This window comes from Mirounga leonina, unplaced genomic scaffold, assembly GCF_011800145.1.
Source record: "Mirounga leonina isolate KUSES-001 unplaced genomic scaffold, KU_Mleo_1.0 Mir_128, whole genome shotgun sequence".
Taxonomy (NCBI): Eukaryota; Metazoa; Chordata; class Mammalia; order Carnivora; family Phocidae; genus Mirounga; species Mirounga leonina.
In genome coordinates this window covers 20,151,969-20,173,611 of record NW_023270320.1, presented here as the reverse complement: position 1 = coordinate 20,173,611, position 21,643 = coordinate 20,151,969, and the positions used below count along the sequence as shown (strand labels likewise).

At 34.7% G+C, this 21,643-nt stretch overlaps 1 protein-coding gene and 1 long non-coding RNA gene across 2 annotated transcripts in view; both read right to left on the bottom strand.

Annotated features, from left to right (window-relative positions):
• MICU3 (mitochondrial calcium uptake family member 3) overlaps positions 1 to 21,643 on the bottom strand; it is a 104,331-nt gene that overhangs the window by 23,771 nt on the left and 58,917 nt on the right. The window contains exons 5-8 of the mRNA XM_035004142.1: positions 20,309 to 20,356; positions 16,938 to 17,020; positions 14,073 to 14,144; positions 10,983 to 11,021 (exon numbers count right to left, since the gene is read on the bottom strand). Coding sequence (XP_034860033.1) covers positions 10,983 to 11,021; positions 14,073 to 14,144; positions 16,938 to 17,020; positions 20,309 to 20,356 — 242 coding nt within the window. The remainder of the gene's footprint in view (positions 1 to 10,982; positions 11,022 to 14,072; positions 14,145 to 16,937; positions 17,021 to 20,308; positions 20,357 to 21,643) is intronic.
• On the bottom strand, positions 14,311 to 15,039 carry LOC118010030. Its single transcript, XR_004679090.1, has 2 exons — positions 14,937 to 15,039; positions 14,311 to 14,820 (listed from the first exon to the last, which is right to left on the bottom strand). It is a non-coding gene; the product is annotated as an uncharacterized LOC118010030 (long non-coding RNA).

The window sequence follows — 21,643 nt, the reverse complement described above, 5'->3', positions numbered from 1 at the left end:
ATACTTATTACCATCAGTGTAAATGCAGCAATATGTTAGAGAATCCACTCACCACACCCTCTAGTAACAAAACAAGCTTTAACTAAGCAGTTATAAGTCAAGTAAAATTAGCTGAATTTAGAACAAAGTTCATTTTTTTTTTATATAAGTATGGTAGAACGTCAAATGTTAACTAGATTAAATACTCTGCAAATATTATCTCAATATTTTCAATTTGGATACCTTTTTTATTGTAACTGAAAAGGTCAGTATATGATAAAGAAAGGGATTATTAAACCTATCAAGCTAGAAAATCAGGCTGACTACACTGTTATTTGAAGGGCAACAAGAATGATTGATTCACTTTGTGAAGCAATGCCTCCTTCCTTTTTCCAGCACTGGTCACCATCACCACTCACACACTCACATATGTACATATACCAACACTGATGACATCAGAAGGATGTTCACAACATATTAGGGGAAAAAAGTAGTTTGACAAACTATATTGATATGGATCTCTATAGAAAAAAATACATTTTCTGAGCTTAGAAAAGAAGTAAATATATTTGGATATATCGATTATCTCTGGTGAGATTAGGATATGTTTTATTATCTTCTTTTTGCTTTCCTATATTTTAAAATATTTTAAGAATGGGGCACCTGGGTGGCTCAGTTGGTTAAGCAACTGCCTTCGGCTCAGGTCATGATCCTGGAGTCCCGGGATCGAGTCCCGCATCGGGCTCCCTGCTCGGCAGGGCGTCTGCTTCTCCCCCTGACCCTCCACCCTCTCATGCTCTCTCTCTATCATTCTCTCTCTCTCAATAAATAAATAAAAATCTTAAAAAAAATATTTTAAGAATGTTTATTTATCTATCAGGATCATATACTACTTTTTTCAATAAAAAAATCTTATTTAGCTTATTGGTCCCTCCTGCAGAAAGCTTTCACACTCAACATTTAGCTCCAAAGATTAAATTATGATAGAATATATAACTGAATTGCTATAACTGCTTATATATGCTGTTTTATACAGGCAGTCTTTTAGATTAGAGTTTCTGAAAAAAGGAACAATAGTCTCACAGCAACTGTTGCTCTTCTTAGTATTAAGGGGAAAAAAGCTCATGTATCCGTGATTTTCTCAGCACAGTCACAGATTCCTAGATGTGTGTCTGTTCAGGAGCCAGTATTTAATTTTTCAATGGCTTGGGTGACGGAATTGAGAGTAAATTTTCAGAACATGCAAAACTAGTAGAAAACTTTAATGTCAGAAAAGTATAACACAATATTTAAAATAAGTTTAAAGTAGCAATGAAAATCAGAATAGATTTTACAGCAAGAAATGCAAATAAAATACAAAACCAGAATATACGCCTACACACTAAGGAAAGACTGAGAAGAGAAATGCCCAAATATCACTAACTGAGCACTGTGATGGCTATGAAATAGATATTATAATGCTCTGATATGTAAATGTAGGAAAATTTGCAAAGACTTCCTGAAGTCTTCTCAGGGTCTTTGATTACTATACGAGCTTTAGGCCTCTTTACTAGAATGTTAAGGTAGGTGTAGACTTTTACTAAAAAAGGTAGAAGAAGACATAGATAGTTCAGAAGAACTTCAAAAATGGATGGCACAGGCAAAATGATGTCCCAAATGTACTGTATTCTGTAAGCCTGACACATTTTTTGCCTAAGTTTAGAGTCTCTTATTAGTAGAACTTCCTTTAACTTTGAAGTTTCGGTCAAGAATTCCCTGTGCCTTTTTGGCTGAGCCAAAGTAGGATCTTACTGAAGGCATTTCATGACATTAATAATAGAAGGGAAGAAGGAGCTATGGTCTGAAAAATTATTAGGTTGAAATCCTAACCTCCAAGGCGATGGTATTAGGAGGAGGTGGGGCCTCTGGGAGGGGAGTAGGTCACGGGGGCAGAGCCTTCATGAATGGGATTAGTGCCCTTATAAAAGAAGTTTGAGAGAGTTCCTTTGTCTCCTTCCCACCATGTAAGGACATACTGAGAAAGTGCCATTTATGAACTAGGAAGTAGGCCCTCATCACCCATCACACTGCATCTGCTACATGATCCTGGACTTCCCAGCCTCCAGAACAATGACAAATGTTTGTTCTTTATAAGCCACCCAGTGTTTGATATTTTTATTATAGCAAAATGAATTGACTAAGACAGAAGGAAAGAAGGAAGGAAGGAAATCAAAGAAGGGAGAAAGGAAAGACAGAAGGAAAGAAGAGAAAAGGAAGTTAGGAAAAAAGGACTGATTTCAAGAAGGGAATATATCACTGTGGTAAGCAGAATAATGGCTCCCTAAAGTTGTCTGTGTGCAGACAGGTAAATACCCTAGTTACAGTTAGAATCTGAGAAAGATTATACTCCAAGATTAGGCAAACTGGGAAAGCAAAAACAAAATAGCAACCCATAGAATCAGACAGTAAACTGTCTTTACTATTAGTGATACTCAAAACACAGAAAAAATAAAAACAATAAAAAAGCCTATATAATCTGTGCCATTATGACAACTGTGGCCTGAAAAACTATAATGTGAGACTTGTAATTTAAAGTTACATAGGACTGCAGTTTTCCACAGAAACACACACACATAAACACACACCCACATACACCCACGCACACCCCTTCCTGGAAAAAACACATACTTAGCCCAGTCCCTAATGAATCTCCACAGACACATTCCAACAAATACATATTCAAAATACAAAATTACTAAACACATAAGAACATAAACCACCATAAGTGAGAACCAACAGAAACAACAAACAATAGAACAAGACCTGCAGACTTCAGATATTGAAAATAGTAGGTATGGAATACAAAATAAGTTTAATAAGCTTAAGGAATATGAAGCTGTATTTGAAAGTATTTTTCAGTAAGAACAGATGACCAAAAATTAGTTGGTTGATCAGAAAAAGAACCAAATAAAACCTCTGGACATTAAAGATGGAACTACTGAAATTTAATATCATATTATATACAGCTAGGGATAAAATTAGTTAACAGGAATATAACATGTATAAGTTATACAGAAATGCAATGTGAAAAGATAAAAAATATGGCAAATTATTAAAGAGAAGTTAAGAGACATAGAAGAGAACATGAATATCTATGAAAGCTCCAGAAAGCAATTAACAAAGAAAATGGGAAAGAGACTATAATATCCAAAGAAATATTGGCAGTGAATATTCAAGAATTAATGAAAGAAAACAATCCCCCTATTTGAGAAGCCTGGTAAATTTCATGATAGATAAAGGCAAAAAGAGAGATACACTGTAGTAAAATTGTAGAATACCAAAGGCAAACAGAATCTTAAAAGTAGGTAGAAAGAAAAACAAGATCAACTACAAAATAGTAATTAGACTCAGAGCTGACCTTTCAATTTCAATAATAGGAACCAGAAGACTGGAATGATATAATTTGCTGAGAATAAATGTCAACCTACGATTATATACCTAATAAAATTATCTTCCCAAATAAGAGCCCAGATAAATAAAGATAAAAAATGAATTCATAGAATCAGAATAGATTGGGAGTTGCTAGAGGCAGGTGGTGGTAGTGTGGGGTGGATGAAGATGGTTAAAAGGTACAAACTTCTAGTTATAAGATAGGTAAGTCCTGGGGATGTAAGGTACAGCATGGTGACTATGATTAATGATATTGTATTGTATATTGGAAGTTGCTAAGAGAGTAGATCTTGAAAGTGCTCATCACAAGAAAAACAATTTGTAACTATCTGAGGTGACAGAGGTCAACTAAACTTATAGTAATCATTCTGCGATATGTACATATATCAAATTATGTTGTACACCTTAAACTGATATAGTGTTACATGTCAATTATATCTCAATACAACTGGGAAAAAATAAGGGCAAAATCAAGATAATTCCAGAAAGATCCTAACTCGAGGATATATTTTCTGAGATTAAGATTGTAAGAATTAGGAGAGAATGAGATTAAAAAGGAGATTAAGAAATGGCAAATATGTTGATTTGGGTCATTTCTCTTCTCTTTTTGATAAGTCTGGCCAGGGGTTTATCAATCTTGTTAATTCTTTCAAAGAACCAGCTCCTAGTTTCGTTGATCTGTTCTACTGTTCTTTTAGTTTCTATTTCATTGATTTCTGCTCTGATCTTTATTATTTCTCTTCTCCTGCTGGGTTTAGGCTTTATTTGCTGTTCTTTCTCCAGCTCCTTTAGGTGTAGGGTTAGGTTGTGTACTTGAGACCTTTCTTGTTTCTTGAGAAAGGCTTGTACTGCTATATACTTTCCTCTTAGGACTGCCTTTGCTGCATCCCAAAGATTTTGAACAGTTGTGTTTTCATTTTCATTGGTTTCCATGTATTTTTTTAATTCTTCTTTAATTTCCTGGTTGACCCATTCATTCTTCAGTAGGATGCTCTTTAGCCTCCATGTATTTGAGTTCTTTCCAACTTTCCTCCTGTGATTGAGTTCTAGTTTCAAAGCATTGTGGTCTGAAAATAGGCAGGGAATGATCCCAATCTTTTGGTACCGGTTGAGACCTGATTTATGACCTAGGATGTGATCTATTCTGGAGAATGTTCCATGGGCACTAGAGAAGAATGTGTATTCCGTTGCTTTGGGATAGAATGTTCTGAATATGTCTGTGAAGTCCATTTGGTCCAGTGTGTCATTTAAAGTCTTTATTTCCTTGTTGATCTTTTGCTTAGACGATCTGTCCATTTCAGTGAGGGGGGTGTTAAAGTCCCCCACTATTATTGTATTGTTGTCGATGCGTTTCTTTGCTTTTGTTATTAATTGCCTTGTATAATTGGCTGCTCCCATGTTAGGGGCATAGATATTTACAATTGTTAGATCTTCTTGTTGGATAGATCCTTTAAGTAGGATATAATGTCCTTCCTCATCTCTTATTACAGTCTTTGGTTTAAAAGCTAATTTGTCTGATATAAGGATTGCCACCCCAGCTTTCTTTTGGTGTCCATTAGCATGGTAAATGGTTTTCCACCCCCTCACTTTCAATCTGGGGGTGTCTTTGGTTCTAAAATGAGTCTCTTGCAGACAGCATATCGATGGGTCTTGTTTTTTAATCCAGTCTGATAGCCTGTGTCTTTTGATTGGGGCATTTAGCCCATTTACATTCAGGGTAACTATTGAAAGATAGGAATTTAGTGCCATTGTATTGCCTGTAAGGTGACTGTTACCGTATATCGTCTGTGTTCCTTTCTGGTCTATGTTGCTTTTAGGCTCTCTCTTTGTTTAGAGGACCCCTTTCAAGATTTCCTGTAGGGCTGGTTTTGTGTTTGCAAATTCCTTTAGTTTTTGTTTGTCCTGGAAGCTTTTTATCTCTCCTTCTATTTTCAATGACAGCCTAGCTGGATATAGTATTCTTGGCTGCATATTTTTCTCATTTAGTGCTCTGAATATATCCTGCCAGAAGAAGGTAGTGGGAGGGGAAGAATGAAGCGGGGGAAATCGGAGGGGTAGACGAACCATGAGAGACGATGGACTCTGAAAAACAAACAGGGTTCTGGAGGGGAGGGGGGTGGGAGGATGGGTTAGCCTGGTGGTGGGTATTGAGGAGGGCACATTCTGCATGGAGCACTGGGTGTTATGCACAAACAATGAATCATGGAACACTTCATCTAAAACTATTGATGTAATGTATGGGGATTAACATAAAAATAAAAAAAAATAAAAAAATAAAAAAAATAAGACAAAAAAAAAGAAATGGCAAATATGTAAGTAATTCTAAACTAATACTGATCGTATATATTTAAGAAATCTAATTTGTGGGATTAAAAAAAGAAAGAAAGACAAGAAAAACAAACACTGCATAACCTCAAGTATCCATGCCAGGAGGGAAATGAAAGCCATCGAAGCACTTTAAGACTATTTTTAAGGAAGGGGTGAAGATATGGCCTATCTAATAAGACTTCATTATTTTAAGTATACTTATTATTAAAATTTCAAGAATAACTATACAAGACATAGAAATATGGTGTCTTCTAAACGAATAGAGAAGAAAATAAAACGAGTAAAAATAAACCTTAGTTAATTCAAAAGAAAGGTAAGAAAGGAGAAGAGTATACAGAATGGCTAAAATAAATCCAAATAAATTAATAATCACAGTAATGTAAACTGACTGAATCTGTCAAATTAAAAAGTAGAAATTATCAACCCATATAAAAAAGAACCAATAACATACACAAATTATATGCTTTTAAAAAAGACCTATCAAGATATAAGCACAGAAACCGAAGAAGATACGCCAGGTTTCTATTAATGGCAGGCTAGTAAGCAGCAGCAAGCTTCTCACTGAAAATAACGGAAAAAGCTGGACAAAATATAAAATAGTTGTATCTTCTTAAAAGCATCGTACAGATGTTGTTTGCCTCAGGTACTGTGTTGAAGGATGGTGCGGCAGCGATGGGGGGTAAAACTGCTGATGTCTTAGTACATTTACATTCAGGGTAACTATTTACATTTACATTTACATTCAGTGGCAACAAAGACCAAAGTCATTACATTCTTCAGTTCCATACACTCATATTAAAAAAAAAAAAAAGAGTTCACTTAAGAATGTACTTGCTGAAGAATAAAACACAATTTTTTAAATTAATCTTGGAACACACACCTTTTTAATTTTCAGTGTGATGAAACTAGAAGCATGCATAAAACACTTCTGAAGTACAATGGCTGTCTTGAGAAAAAGCCTTTGTGCAAAGGTTTGTGTTGCAAGGCGAACTAGTTACTTCTTTCAAGAGCTGCCATTTTTACTTGAAAGAACAATGGCTAGAGAAAGTATAGTTATTCAGACTTTGGTATTTGGTATTTGGGCAGTTTTCTGAAAATGAACCAAGTGAGCCTGTCACTTCAAGGGAAACACTTAGTAGTATTTGTTGCCAAAATAACATACTGCAACAGGTTGAATGCATAAGCATCCATGAGAAACCAGCTGTCTTCTATTAAACCAGACATTATAGAGATTCCCAAAGAATGTGAAATACCACCCTCCTCACTATATTTTTTAAGTTATTTTTCATAAAATGTTTAACTTGTGAGTTTATTATTTTTAAATGGGTTGGTAAATACTTTTAAATTTCTCGGTTTTAATTTCTAATATGGTACACACAGATACAACCAACATAAACACAAGCTTTTTTGGGTCCTCTCTAACTTTTCAATAAAGGGATCCTGAGACCAGAATGTTTGAGAACTGCTGCTTACAGCAATAAAAGTGAGTAAAGTAGGACTGGATACAACAGTGCAGATGAAACAGACAATCATGATGGTTGTGGCAAAGAAGCAAGAACAGAAAAACTCATTTAATATGATCCCATTCATACGAAGCACAAATATGGGTAAAACTAAACTATATTGTTGGGGCGCCTGGGTGGCTCAGTTGGTTAAGCATCTGCCTTCGGCTCAGGTCATGATCCTGGGGTCCTGGGATGGAGCCCCGCATCAGACTCCCCGCTCAGTGGGGAGTCTCCTTCTCCCTCTCCTTCTGCCTCTCCCCCCTGGCTTGTGCTCTCTCTCGCTCACTCTCTCTCTCTCAAATAAATAAATAAAATCTTAAAAAAAATATATTGTTGAGGATGCATTAAGTAGGTGGTAAAACCACAAAGCAAAGACGTGATTTACATAAAAGTCATGATTGTGGTTATCTTTTGGAGGAGAGGGAGGGATTATGATTAGAAAGACCTAGGAAGGGGCATTTGGGGTCATGGCAATGTTTTATTTATTGATCTATACGAGGTCTAAACTTTCATTATTAATTTTATATTTACATTTTATTTGCAGTAAATTTCTGAACTAAAAAGTGTATTTTAAAAATAAGGGAAAGTTTCATTACTAAAGAACAGAAAATAAAACTAAATAGAAAATAATACAAAATATTAATAACAATAAAATTGGTACATTTATTTTGACAACTATATTGATTTTTAGGCAAAAAATATTTCTAGAGATCTAAGGATAGTATATAAGAGAAGATTCAATTCACTAAAAAGATTTAAGAAATCTATATTATTATAGCAGGGAGTAACAATGCTTCAAAATATATAAAATTTAAAAATAACAATTACAAGGAAAAATTAACAAGTCTATCACTGTAAGTATAATTTAACATACTAATTAACAGATCAAGCTGACAAAAATATTGATAATGATAGAGGTTTAAAACACATATTAACATGTTTGGCCTTATATATAATACAACTCTGTACCCTAGTTGGAGAATACACATTCTTTTCAAACACAGACATTGTTTTAGTCCATAAAACAAGTTTCAATACATGTCAAAAACTGTATAAAAACTGGCATTCTTCTCACTACAATGGAATTAGGGCAATTAAAATAATCTTTAAAAAACTTTAAAAAACCATATAGGACATTTCAAAGTAAAATATACTTGATTTGCACTATTTATTCTTTTGAATTTTTAATACTTGTTTTCATTCCTGTGGCAAGATAATCAAGAGTTGAATATATGAGAAATATGGAAAGAATCATGGTTATTCAGAACAGAAAAGGCTACAAGGTAACTATTTTCATGGATATGAAGGAGAATGCTCAACCTTACACTGTAGCAGGAAATAATTTGACATAATACAGGCAGAATCTACTGTAAGAGCGATTAAATTTTCTAACAGGTTATTAACAGAGGCCACAGAATCTCTCTATAGTCAAAGTCAGGAGGGTCCTTCCCTTTCCTGAAGGAACTTCTTCCTAAAGGTAGAATCTTAGGTTATATTCAGCTCCACGAACTGCACTCACATTAGATACTTTGGCACTCCAGTTGATCTACAATTTTGGAAACTAGCACATAACTGCTAGTTAATTCAAGCCAACCTGAGAATTGGTCTAGCATTGTTCCATACATTTATAGCCTTTAAAAAAGGTTAGGGGCATCTGGGTGGCTCAGTCGTTAGGCGTCTGCCTTCAGCCCAGGTCATGATCCCAGGCTCCTGGGATCAAGTCCCGCATCGGGCTCCCTGCTCCGCTGGAGGCCTGCTTCTCCCTCTCCCACTCCCCCTGCTTGTGTTCCCTTTCTCGCTGTGTCTCTCTCTGTCAAATAAATAAATAAAATCTTTAAAAAAAATGTATTTTATATTCTTAGATGGAAAAAATGTCTTCAGTTAAATAATAAAAAAAATACTACCACAATAAAATGTAAAATCATATATTTACTTTACTATTAAATAAGCAAGCATAATATAAGCAAAATAGGCAATTTAAATCGGCTTTTTTTTTTTTTTTTTTAGATTTTATTTATTTATTTGACAGAGAGAGAGAGAACAAGTAGGCAGATAGGCAGGCAGAGGGAGAGGGAGAAGCAGGCTCCCCGCTGAGCAGGGAGCTGGATGCGGGGCTCGATCCCAGGACCCTGGGATCATGACCTGAGCCGAAGGCAGCCGCTTAACCGGCTGAGCCACCCAGGCGCCCCTTAAATCGGCTTCTTAATATCATTCTCTTATTCTCTGAGTTACTGCAATTTCTATATGTAACTTAAACTAGAGCTATGTTAGTACCTGTTTCCTTTTAATGATAGTACTTTTATGTATATTTTTATACTTTTATGTATATTTTTAAAAACCACATCATCATCTATATGAAAATTATTTGAGTTTAAAGGAAAAATGTAAAATGTCACAGTTGGAAAAATGGCTCATGCAATGACACATGAGATTAGAAGAATAAGTTAAAGTCACAAATATTATTAACATTTATTAAGTTTCAGATGGCATATGGCATTACAATCTATGAGATTTTCATTTTATACATTCTTACAAATTTTTGAAATGATTACTAGAGGAACATTAAAATTTTTAAGAAAATGGCAGACTTTATTTACTGGGAACAGTAGTGAATTTTGTAGTAAAAATTTAAAGTACTTGTGAGTTATCAAAACAATTAGTCATAAGGGTCCCATGGCCTTGGCTTATTCTCCAGCCTGTTCTAGGTCCATTCCTTGTGACTGAAGCAAGATACCTTGGGTTTATTTTATGCTGAATCATCCTCCAATATATGTTCAAATCTAGAACAGAGTTAATTTTTATAGTATGGAATTTTGATCAACTCTCCAACACAGGAGACAGCACACCTGCTTTACAGTTGCACACTTACGACTGTAACACTTTCAAGCAGGATACTGAGTCAGGTAACCTGAATTGAAGGGCTCCTCTCAGGAGGATAATTTGAAAGATCCTTCCAAGTGACTTAAGGATCGTTGGGGAAATTCAATGAACTGTGCATGTTTACATTCAAAAGGGGCCATGGCCTATTCTCAGTTGTTTAGGAGCTGGGCTAACCAACAAGCTCTGACTTTCTAGGAGGAAGGAAAGAAGAAAAGCTTAGCATAAGAATATCTGGAAGGTATCTGCAGGAATTCTCAACTTTTTCAAGAAAAGAAGAGTCTGAAAATCATAATCCTCTTTGAGAAATAACATGATACACTGATATATTAAATATATCAGGTATCATACCAGGCTTTTGTATAGACCACAGGCAGTAGGCAGGCATCAAAAGTTTTAGAAAAATTTTGCAAAAATACTAATGACTAAGAAAAGTCTATCTATTAATATTCTCTTTATTAGAGTTGAGAAAAGACTGTATCAGATGGAGAGATCTAGTTCTTAAAATACCTGTGTTCTGCAGGAGCATAGCCTGAGAATCTGCTCCATAATTTGTATTTAACTCTTCAAACACTGCTGAAAAATATAAAATTTTCATTATTTTACCAGAGCTTTTGGTGGTTGTTCACTCAGCTTTTCCTTAGTTTAATCTAAGGTTAAAGATACACAGTGGCGCTGTAAATTTTAGTCTTCTCATAAATCTAGGAAGGAAATAGAAAATTTTGGCTTGGCTGCACCTTATTATATTCAATAAATTCCTAAACATTCTCAATAGCAGATATAGCTATATATAAAGAAATAACATTATCAAGTATAACAGGTGAGGACTATTTACATAAAGAACATTTAAAGTATTGTACATACACTATTAGTAGGAGAATGGTATCCATAAAGTTGAAGACGCTGACATAGAGCACAAAGGGCCAAATGAAGTGTCACATTTCAGAATGAACCCAAGTATAGCAAAAGAAAAAAAGAAAAAGACGACAAAATAATCAATTAGGAAGGGCAAATCATTATGCTACATTCTATATAGAGCACACACACAATACAAGTGGGATAAATGTTAAAGATGAGTAGCAAAGTTTTTCAAATCTCATATAATTAAATATTAAATGAATCTGTGCTCATTTCAACCATTTTCATTTTAACTTTCTGATCAGCTACTGCTTTGAGTAAAACATTCCTCTGAAGTACATGGTTTTATTTAGACATGCTTCAGCAATTCTATATGGGTTAGGGGAACAATCTAGATAGATGAGCATGGCAGTGGAGATGGTATGAGACATCTGCAGCGGAATCTTGTTCTGTTCTTTTTAGTGCTGTGATCTTAGGCAAGTTAATGAACCTCTCTAAGATGGCTTTCTCATCTGTAAATGGTATGATACTTACCTGGCAGAAATGTAATGATGACTAAATGGGCGTAACATTTATAATGGATATAGCACAGAGTGTCTCAAGAAATGTTATGTTCCCTTCTTTCCTTCTGAAGCATATGCTATTAAGTGGCTACATGTTTTAGCTCCTTTAATCTCCATAACAATCACATGTGGTCATCACTACTATTATCCCCATTGTACAAATGAAGAAACTGAGGCACAGGCAGCTTAAGGACCTGTTCAAGGTCACCCAGATAATAAATGACTCCTAAGCCTGTGTTATACTGTCTCCCTAATGTAATTGATATATTTTCACTACACACTAAATTTCAGTGGCTTAAAAACTCAAAAATCTCATCAGTTCAGATTTGCATTATTTAAAATGTGGCAACAATTAACAGTAAGTTACCACTAATCATCATTATTGTTAAACATAGTAACAAATATTTGTAGAGAGCTATACTGTCTTAGAATGCTATTTATTTAGTTCAGAGGCTGTACTAAAGTTTATTTCTGAATTGTTTTAAGGAATAGTTTTGATCGCTAAATTATGTAAATAAATTTCAGGAGCACTAATTAAACTCTGTAAGATAAATACCTATGAGGTACCTGTGTAGATCAATGACTCTAGTAGGCATTTCTTTACATATAAGCAAGTTATACAGTATATTACTTATAAATTCTTTTTATCTATTCTTTAAAACAAGTCTCCTTCTCCATATATTTGCTAGAGAATGATTCACTGACCTGTCGCATATAAAATTATACAATTTAGGGTATGCTGATATAATTTAAGTTTCATAATTCAGGTAGACTTTCCCTAATTAGTCCAAGTTAATGAGGTTTTACTATATCATTATTATGAGCTATTTGCATTAAATCAGCATTAACTTTACTTTACTTGGGCTGCAATAAAGCTCAGAGCCAAGCTTTGTGCTGACACTAACTTTTCCCAATGTGGGTTGTCTGCTATCATTTCTCCCTTTCCTCTCTCCCTTTGTTATTTGACTTACGTATTTTAGTAAATGTTAATGATTAAAATAGTATTGTGCTTTTCTTGGAAGATTCACAGGTCCTTTCTGGAAGTAGTATAAATAAACAAATAAATAAAACAGTTAAATTCCTGAAACTAATGTAAATACCACGTGTTTCAATTATGCTCAAATTAAAAAAACACAAATTTATATCCATTGAAATATGATCTATTCTATCACTGAGGTATCTCAAAAGATTAATTAACATAGTTCAACCTCCTAAATGATATTTTATTAACAACTTGGCTATCCAGTTAAGTATAGTTAATCCATCAAAATTAAAACAATTGCTTACTCTTTCAATGTTATCTACAGAAAATAAAACTTATGAAGGTATTTAATTCTCTAGTGTTATTTGCTAATATTCTAAAAAATGGCATTTATGGGGCTAATTCCTATGGGATTTATAGATTATAATTTAAAAACCATGAGACCTGAATTAGAGAATTCGTAATGCCCCTTTTAATTCCTGGCTAACATTATATCAGCTCTTTGATTTTTTAACAGTGTCTTCCATAAGCTTTGTCAATTAGAATATTGAGGGTGGTTCAACAAATACTGATAATTATAGTCCAATATACTATGAAATAATAGGTATTTCATATCCTGATAATCTGATTTTATTAAATATAAATACAAACTTAATCTATTGGGATTGAACACGGCACCATCTGCTATAGATAATCCATGCTTTTAAAAAACATAATACATATCCTTATAACAATGAAAATCATAAAAAAAAGTTGCAACTCCCTGAGGTTAATTATTTGAATTCCAGGTAGACCAACTAAACTACTGCACAGGGTCACTAATTTGCAAAGGAAACAGTTATTTACATCTCAACAGAACGGTGTTTCTGCTAAGTGCCAGATGAAAAAATATGCTATGGTGGGTAAAAGTACAGTTTGGGAGCTGCCCAGCCATGAACTCCCATCTTGGCTTTGACATAATTACAGACAATAAGAGAACTATTAGCAGATTAAATGAGAAAATGCATGCAAAGCATCCACTAGAGTCCCTGATAGTAAGATCTCAGAACATGTTTGTTATTTTTATTATATGAACCTGGGATACTGTCAGACTGAAATATGTGGGATAAACAAAAAGAAAACTGGTAGGAAAATGGAGGGAAATGTTGCTTAACTCTACCTTCAGAATAAGTTGAAAACGTTAGTCAAATTTAGTGCCACTAAATTCACTCACATGTATAATTAAATCTTTGCAATTCACCTTTAAGTTTTTTCATGCATAATGATCTGTATTCATCTATTATATGATATACCCTTCAAATCTCATGGATAACAACAATATGGATGGAAATGATATAATGAGTGGGATTATGGACACACATGTTTAATATCAATATTTGATATAATATTGATAGAGATGCATATAAATCTGAAGCAAATTTTCTATGTAAGAACTTCAGAAAGTTTTCCCAAAAGGGACAGCTCCACAGTTACAGACTTTAATTATTGTTTTTCAACATGAATAATTCTCAGCTAGAAAACCCACCTTAAACTACTATAAATTATTCTTACCAGCACTGCACGCTTTTCTTCATCTCCTTTTGTTTCTCTCTTTTCATTTTTTTTCCTGAATATCTCTTGAAGCTGAAAGAGAAAGTGATCAAGAATCAAATATCCAGTGAGTTTCTGGGTACCTAGTTACCACTCTGTGCTAGGTATATTCTAAAAACAAAGAATTAGCTTCATCTACCAAGAACATTAAAACTACTACAGATACATTTTCTGATACCAATTTTTTTTTCCTGAGGAAAAAAAACACACCCTTTGCCATCAGCAGCCTATGGTTCAGTTAAATGTACAAAATTATAGCTTTACTTTATCTCTAAGACATAAAGACAGGGAATTTGTGACACACAAATAAAAGAGATGAAGCCAACTGGGGTAGAAATAACACTGGAATAGAATTCAGGGACTCTGGGTGTGAGCCCATCTTCTGTCACATACTAATTTTGTGATGGTGGACAAGGTCACATATCCCTCACGAGGCTCCAATTTACTCATAAGTGAAATGAGGACGCCCCCTAAAGTCCCTTTCAGGTAATTGTACATTGTGGGCTCTGCGTACAACCCCTTGGACAAGTTACTCTAATTATTTGAGGGATTGTTTTCCGTTTCCAGAACATGTAGATAATTCCTTACTTTAGAGGAATATTTTTTTTTCTCCAGCTACATTGAGGTACAATCACCAGGTCTTGTAAGAATGCTGTGCAAAGGAAATATTACAGATAGTTACTCAGCACATTGCCTGTCACATAGTAACCTCTCAAGAAATGTCAGCTCTATTATCACCTCTTTAAAATCCTATTTTACAAATGGAAGCCTAGTCCTACCTCTATCACAGCTTTCTGGGGAGGTCACTGTTTGTGGCTTTGTAACTGGAACAGCTATCTTAACTCTTCATTTCATTTTGTACGGCAATAGTTGAAAGTCAAATAAAGCGTATCACCTCCCAAGATATGTGATAACACAAATACAGTATAGAATCTGAATGATTTTTTAACAAATACATTCATTTTCACACTTTTTCTTAGTGAAAAGAGTTTTTATTTTTTTTTTAATTTTTTATTTTTTTAAAGATTTTATTTATTTATTCATGAGAGACAGAGAGAGAGAGAGAGGCAGAGGCAGAGGGAGAAGCAGGGTCCCAAGGAGCAGGGAGCCTGATGTGGGACTCGATCCCAGGACGCTGGGATCATGACCTGAGCCGAAGGCAGACGCTTAACGACTGAGCCACCCAGGCATCCCATGAAAAGAGTTTTTAGCAAGGGTTATTAATAATCATTTTTTAAGTAGGCATGAGAATCATAGGTTTTAGACCTCTACAAGGAAGTCAGCTCAACTCTACCTCCTGCTTTCAGGAATTCTTTGCTGTTTACAAACAAATAAAAACAACAAACAAAAAACATCACTTAGGAGGCAGCAGGACAGCCACTGCAAAGAGTAGAGAGGGGAAACAAGTTGTACGTGAACGTTTTTACCTCCCATCCCCACAAACAGACAATATTCCAAAGGACATCTATAGAGACACCTTTCAATGCACTGAGTTCCTAAAGGTACTCTTTTAGTCGATGGGGTAGAACTTGGCAGTGTTGCCACAGAAAATTTATTAAAAATTATTTAGAATACTAGGCCCATTCTGAAAGTCCTAAAAGACAGTTTTATGCTATCATAACAAAACTATATTAAACTAAATCTGTTTATTTTAGGGTGTTAGGAACATATGTCTATCTTTGCAGTGAAACTGAAAACTCTCACCTCCCCACGGCATCCCGAAAAGCACTCAAATGAGGGGTCCTTCATGGTTCCAGGTTCCAATGGTGTGACTCAGGGACTGTCCCCAGGCAAAGGCTACATGGGTGTTAGAGTAAGTCATCTGACAGATCCCAGTAATTAGTCTGCTTGCTTCCTTTTGAATGGCTACTGATTATGACAAGGATTTTTATCTCTTCCCTTTTCTACCACAGAAAACAATGATTTCATAGTTTCTCTTCCATGTTCCAGCCTCTGAGGAAAATACTAAGCTGTTTAAGAGGTTTTCTGAGGGATTTTTAATGGCTTGTTACAAAAGAAAATAGAAAATAAAATGGCTATTTATATGCCATCTCTCCCTTTTCTTTTATCTAGGAATTATAGGTAAATACAGAATTGAACATAAATGTTAAGGGTAGAACTTGTTACTCTAAGGATCTCTACTTTGGAGAAAAAAAATAGAATAGGCATTTTGCCACCGAAGCAGATGCAGGATCCATGGGTAAAAAGAAATAGGAAAATTCCGGAAAGGGGAGTGGCAAGATCAGTGAGCAGCTGATGATGTTGCCAAACCAGCATCAAGCTGCATCAGTCAGGTGAGAAAGACTGAAGGCAGATACCTAAGAACAATCTTATTCTCCCCATTTTAGATCAGCCCTTTTTCAAAGACAAGAGAAAGGAATAGCAAAATGGGGACAAGACTGGAATATAAGGCAGTCATGAGTGGAAGAGAAAAGCAGAAAAAAAAATCACAGGTCCTATCGTGAGAAGGAAGGGAAGTTCCGGTGGCAAAGAGCTGTGGCTGGGGGCTGATACGATGGGGTCTGAGCATAACCGAGCATATACCACACCTCTGAACTGCCTGTTATCCACCCAGTGGAAAATATCTGACTCATTTCAAATGTTCAGAAACATGTAAACAACTATAATCATCTTTATATAATGAATACAATTTATATTTTTATAATATAAAAATTTTTTAAAGTACACAATGCTGTACTTCTTCATTAAATTAAGGAGAAAGCATAAATTTTTCACTCTTCCTTCTACGTTGTTCCAAATAATGCAAAAACATAAGGATGTAAATATCAATATTTATTGATAAAATGGAGCATATAATATACATACCACCAAAAACTCCTTTTTATCCACCATCTCATTGCCATCAGTGTCAAACATGTTGAAAGCTATTCTAAAACCTGCATGTGGCTCTGCCAGAAAGAACAGAAAAGCACTTGTGAAATGGAAAAATGTTTTTAAAGTGCAGTTGTGAATAGTTAAGTATACTCTGTACAAAAATACTTTCTTTCACCAAGAAATTAAAAGCAGGTTACTATTAATGAAATATAATAAAAGCTACATATGTATACATATTTCTGTTTCATGTATTAGCACTCTTAGCAACAAAATTGATAATACACTTTAAAAGTATTTGTCTGATACCTGCTGTGCAACACAGGCAGTATAATTTAACCACCTTAACTTCCAAAAAGAAGTACTTCTTTTTGTTATCCCAAGTTTGTCAGTTTCAGAGGGAAATAGCAAATCATCACATATGTTCAATATTTAGAACACAAGAAAAAAAATATGACACAATGGACCAATCCTGATTCTTAGGAAAATCAGAATGGAAATGACCTATGAAAATAAATGTCAAGCACAAGAGATTACATAGTGGGTTTAAACTTTCAGAAGCTTCAAAAGGAGACATATAAAATAAAAGAGGCTTGGATAATTCTCAATTTCCCCAAAATACAAGGAACAATTGCTTTTCTGAGAAAGACGCACTTGTAAACACTAAGAACTGTTTAATTTTATGAACCTTATAATGCGGTTCAATCCCTTTATCTTCTAAAGCATAAAGAAGAAAACCTCCCACAGAAGAAAACTTACATATCCTTCAAAGAGAAGCTCAGTGCACATGCCTTTGTGAAACATCTGACCCTTTCTTTTTTTAAGATTTCATCCATTCATTTATTTTAGAGAGCACACACAGGCACACGCAGTCGCGTGAGGGGTGGAGTGGTAGAGGGGGAGCGAGAGGGAGAATCTCAAGCAGACTCCACATTGAACGCAGAGCCTGCTGTGGGGCTGGATCTCAAGACCCTGAGATCATGACCTGAGCCAAAACCAAGGGTCATTAGCTTAACGGACTGATCCACCTAGGCGTCCCTCTGACCCCTTCTTTTGAGATGACTGGCAAAAAGTTTTTAAAAGGGGCCTCCCACAGATATATTTGGCATTACCTGCTGTAAAATCTTGAAACTAGCAAAAGAGAAGCATGTAACCTTACTTACTTTCTTTTTTTTTTTTTTTAAAGATTTTATTTATTTATTTGAGACAGAGAGAATGAGAGAGAGAGCATATGAGAGGGGGGAGGATCAGAGGGAGGAGCAGACTCCCTGCAGAGCAGGGAGCCCGATGCGGGACTCGATCCCGGGACTCCAGGATCATGACCTGAGCTGAAGGCAGTCGCTTAACCAACTGAGCCACCCAGGCGCCCGTAACCTTACTTTCTTAACTGGCAATAGCTGTCTCTGAAAATGGAAACAGAAGCCAGTCTTATATGCAGGCTCATTTCTGGCATATAGTTTAGGAATTGAAACTTACTTTCATTAGCATTCAGTTAAGAAAGAAATAAAAAATTTCATTATCTCTAATAACCAAGTTTTAAGTTAAAATGATCTTGAAAATACACAATGAAAAGAAGTCCTCACTGTTTGGAAGGGAAAATGAGGTTAAAATAATAAATAGCAAAGAGGAAAGAATCATAGACAGGTAAGGTGAATTCTCTAGCCCACTTTCTACCAGCTCTGTTTTCACATTTCTCTTGGTTCTAATCTAAAAAACATCCAAAAGTTTTCAATTCAAATTCCCAGAAGTTTCTAAAATAGGTTCTGAACTCCAAAGGAAGATTCACTGCATCCAAAGATCCTAACCTTTCCATGTAAGCAAAACCACCGTATGTTTTCTTCCTACACTCTTATCCATACCCTGTCCCATCTCAACAAGTGGCTTTCCTAACCAGTTCTATTATATTCTTGCCTGTCACTCTGCCAGTTTAGGTATTTCAGACTTAACAGTTTTGTAACCAAAGTTGTTCTATAGCTAACAATATAACTTTTTCACAAGTCTCTGAGATATCCTTGGTACTCCTCTAGTTTTCATGGAGTATTCATCATTGACTAGACTTGAATCATAATGGCTTCCAGTGTGGAACAACCTCAGATAGTTGTATTACTAACTGCACAACACTTCTTGTTCTTCAGCACCAACATTTTAATTTCATTTTGAGTCCAGGAGGAAAAAAAATACAAGAAAAAATAAAGGATGATAATTTTCAAAATTCATATGCACACATGTACATCCCCCAAACTTCCTGCGACAGAACTCCAACATAACATCATTCATTACTAAATTCAGAATAACATAATGGCTCTGATTTTTCTAATCATAGAAGTACAAGGAATTTTATGACTTGTTTCTAATGACAGAGTTTCACTGATAATTCGTATTTCCAGACATCTCTACAAATCCCCACAAACAGAAATCCCTCTAGCGATATTCTTTCATTTATTCTTTTTTTTCACTCATTCACCTAGTTTTTGAGAGGCTACCATGTGCTAGACACTGTCCAGAAATGGACAAAAAAGAGAAAATCTCTGCCATCATGGACCTTGCATTCAAGTATGGGGAGACGAAAACATACAAACCAATAAACAAATACTTTCAAGTAGTTTTAAGTGCTATGAAGAAAATAAAACACGGTAAAGGGATAAAAAGGGAGAGGTAAGAGAGGGCGCTATTTTAGGGAGGATAGTCAAGAAGCGTTCACATTTCACATTCAAACGAAAACTGAATAATGTTTATTATCATGAGGATCTTGAGGAAAAAGCACTGACAGCAGAGGGAGCAGAAAGTACAAGTTCCTGAGGTGAGACTTCAAGGAACAGAAATGCCAGGTGGCTGGAGCACAGTGCACAATAGCAGGTAAGTTCCTGCATTAAATGCAATGAAATTTAACTGAAATCATTAGTAAGCCCTTCCTATATTTCATAAAAATTGCTGCATATGAGAGGCAGAGAATAACAAAGCTGTTTTAGTATGTATAATGGGTGTTCTGATACACTCACAGTTAGAAAACTCCTTCTTTCACACTAGTCTTAAGAAACTTAAGATTTCAATGAGTGTAGCAGGAAATTTACAAATCCCTACATGACCTGACTTTTAGGCTTTCATGTAAACCAAAAGGAATGATGTATGATCTAAAATTTATAATTTATGAGCACTTTATTCCTATACCGTATGTCATAAAAACATTTATGTCTTTGACTCTTGATAGTGCTATTTGCTGATAACATTTAGACATGAAATTTGCAAAATAACCATAGATAAACCTAAAGTGATTTTCAATAGTAAAAGAATCTAAGATTTGTTTTCCAAGATTCTGATTTAAAAACAAAACTGTATCCAAAAGTAGACTCAATGAGTACACTTACTTGTTAAAATACATAAAAGAAAAAGATATTCTGTGTAAGAAATCACACCTAGAAGAAAAATAGTATTAGTAATGCTATATATAAAGTATTACTTTATCAAGCAAAATATTATTCTTACAGTAATAAGTAATATTAATAAGGAACTTACTGTTTTAAAGAACAAGCTAAGTATTGTTTTAAACAAGACTAAACTATTAAAAATCATGGCAAAAGAAGCAACAAAATTAATTTTAATTTGTTTCACAATGCTTCTGTGGAAACTCATGCAAAATTACCATTAATACTCCTAGATATATTGGCCAAGAAAGCAAAATTATATTGTTTATTTATAACTATAACTTTAAACTTGTTGCTAGTTTTCAATGGATGAACTAACATAAAATAAAAAGGTTGGAAATGGTTAAACTGTAAAGTGCTTAATTACTTCTTAATAACTCTTGAAAAAAATAACAAATAACTCTTGAAAAAAACATTTAGATATTCCTGCTTACAAATATGATTTCTGTAATTGCATTAAAAAAACAAAACTCTGTATCACTTTTCTGCTTTCAAGTTATTATTATTTTTGACAAAGTTAATGCTTCTATTAAATGTACTCTAAGAAGTTTTTGTCTTAATTACATGGCTTACCCTTTCTGAATATTGCATCCTGAGTTCTCTGTAATCCTAGTATTACAAAGTTTAAAAGGTGTTTGTTTGGAGTAAATACAAATATATATTCTGTTACTCAAATTCTTGCTTTTGGACATAACACCCCAAACTAGAACTAACGCTTAATTGAGCTTCTAGGTAGATCCTGAGAAAATTAAAATCAGGAATAAGTCAGTAACACTTCTCCACAGATATCAGATAGTCCAAATGTTTAGTAAAAGGGTATACAAAAATCCTTAAATAATCAGATTGTGAACCTTGAAAGTCCATTTTACCTGATGTTCTTTGAGGCTCCGCTCTTTGTTACAGAACAAAGAGAAGAGAAGTCACTGTCAGGCAGTTTGTCAAAAAACTTGAAGGGAACTAGCTGGAGGCCCTGAAAGCATTCCCTTCTTTTGTTTATACTACAATATTGTGACCTATAGACAGATAGTTCTGGTTGACTGCCATGAATGTTATGGGAGAAAGATTCTGGAATGGTCAATGTATATAAAAGATACAATACCTAGATTCCATAGGGATCCCTCATAGAAAGAGAGAGAGAGAGAAAGAAAAAGAGAGAGAGAGAGAGAAGGAAAGAAAGAAAGAGAAAGAAAGAAAGAAAGAAAGAAAGAAAGAAAGAAAGAAAGAAAGAAAAAAAGAAAGAAAGAAAGAAAGAAAGAAAGAAAGAAAGAAAGAAAGAAA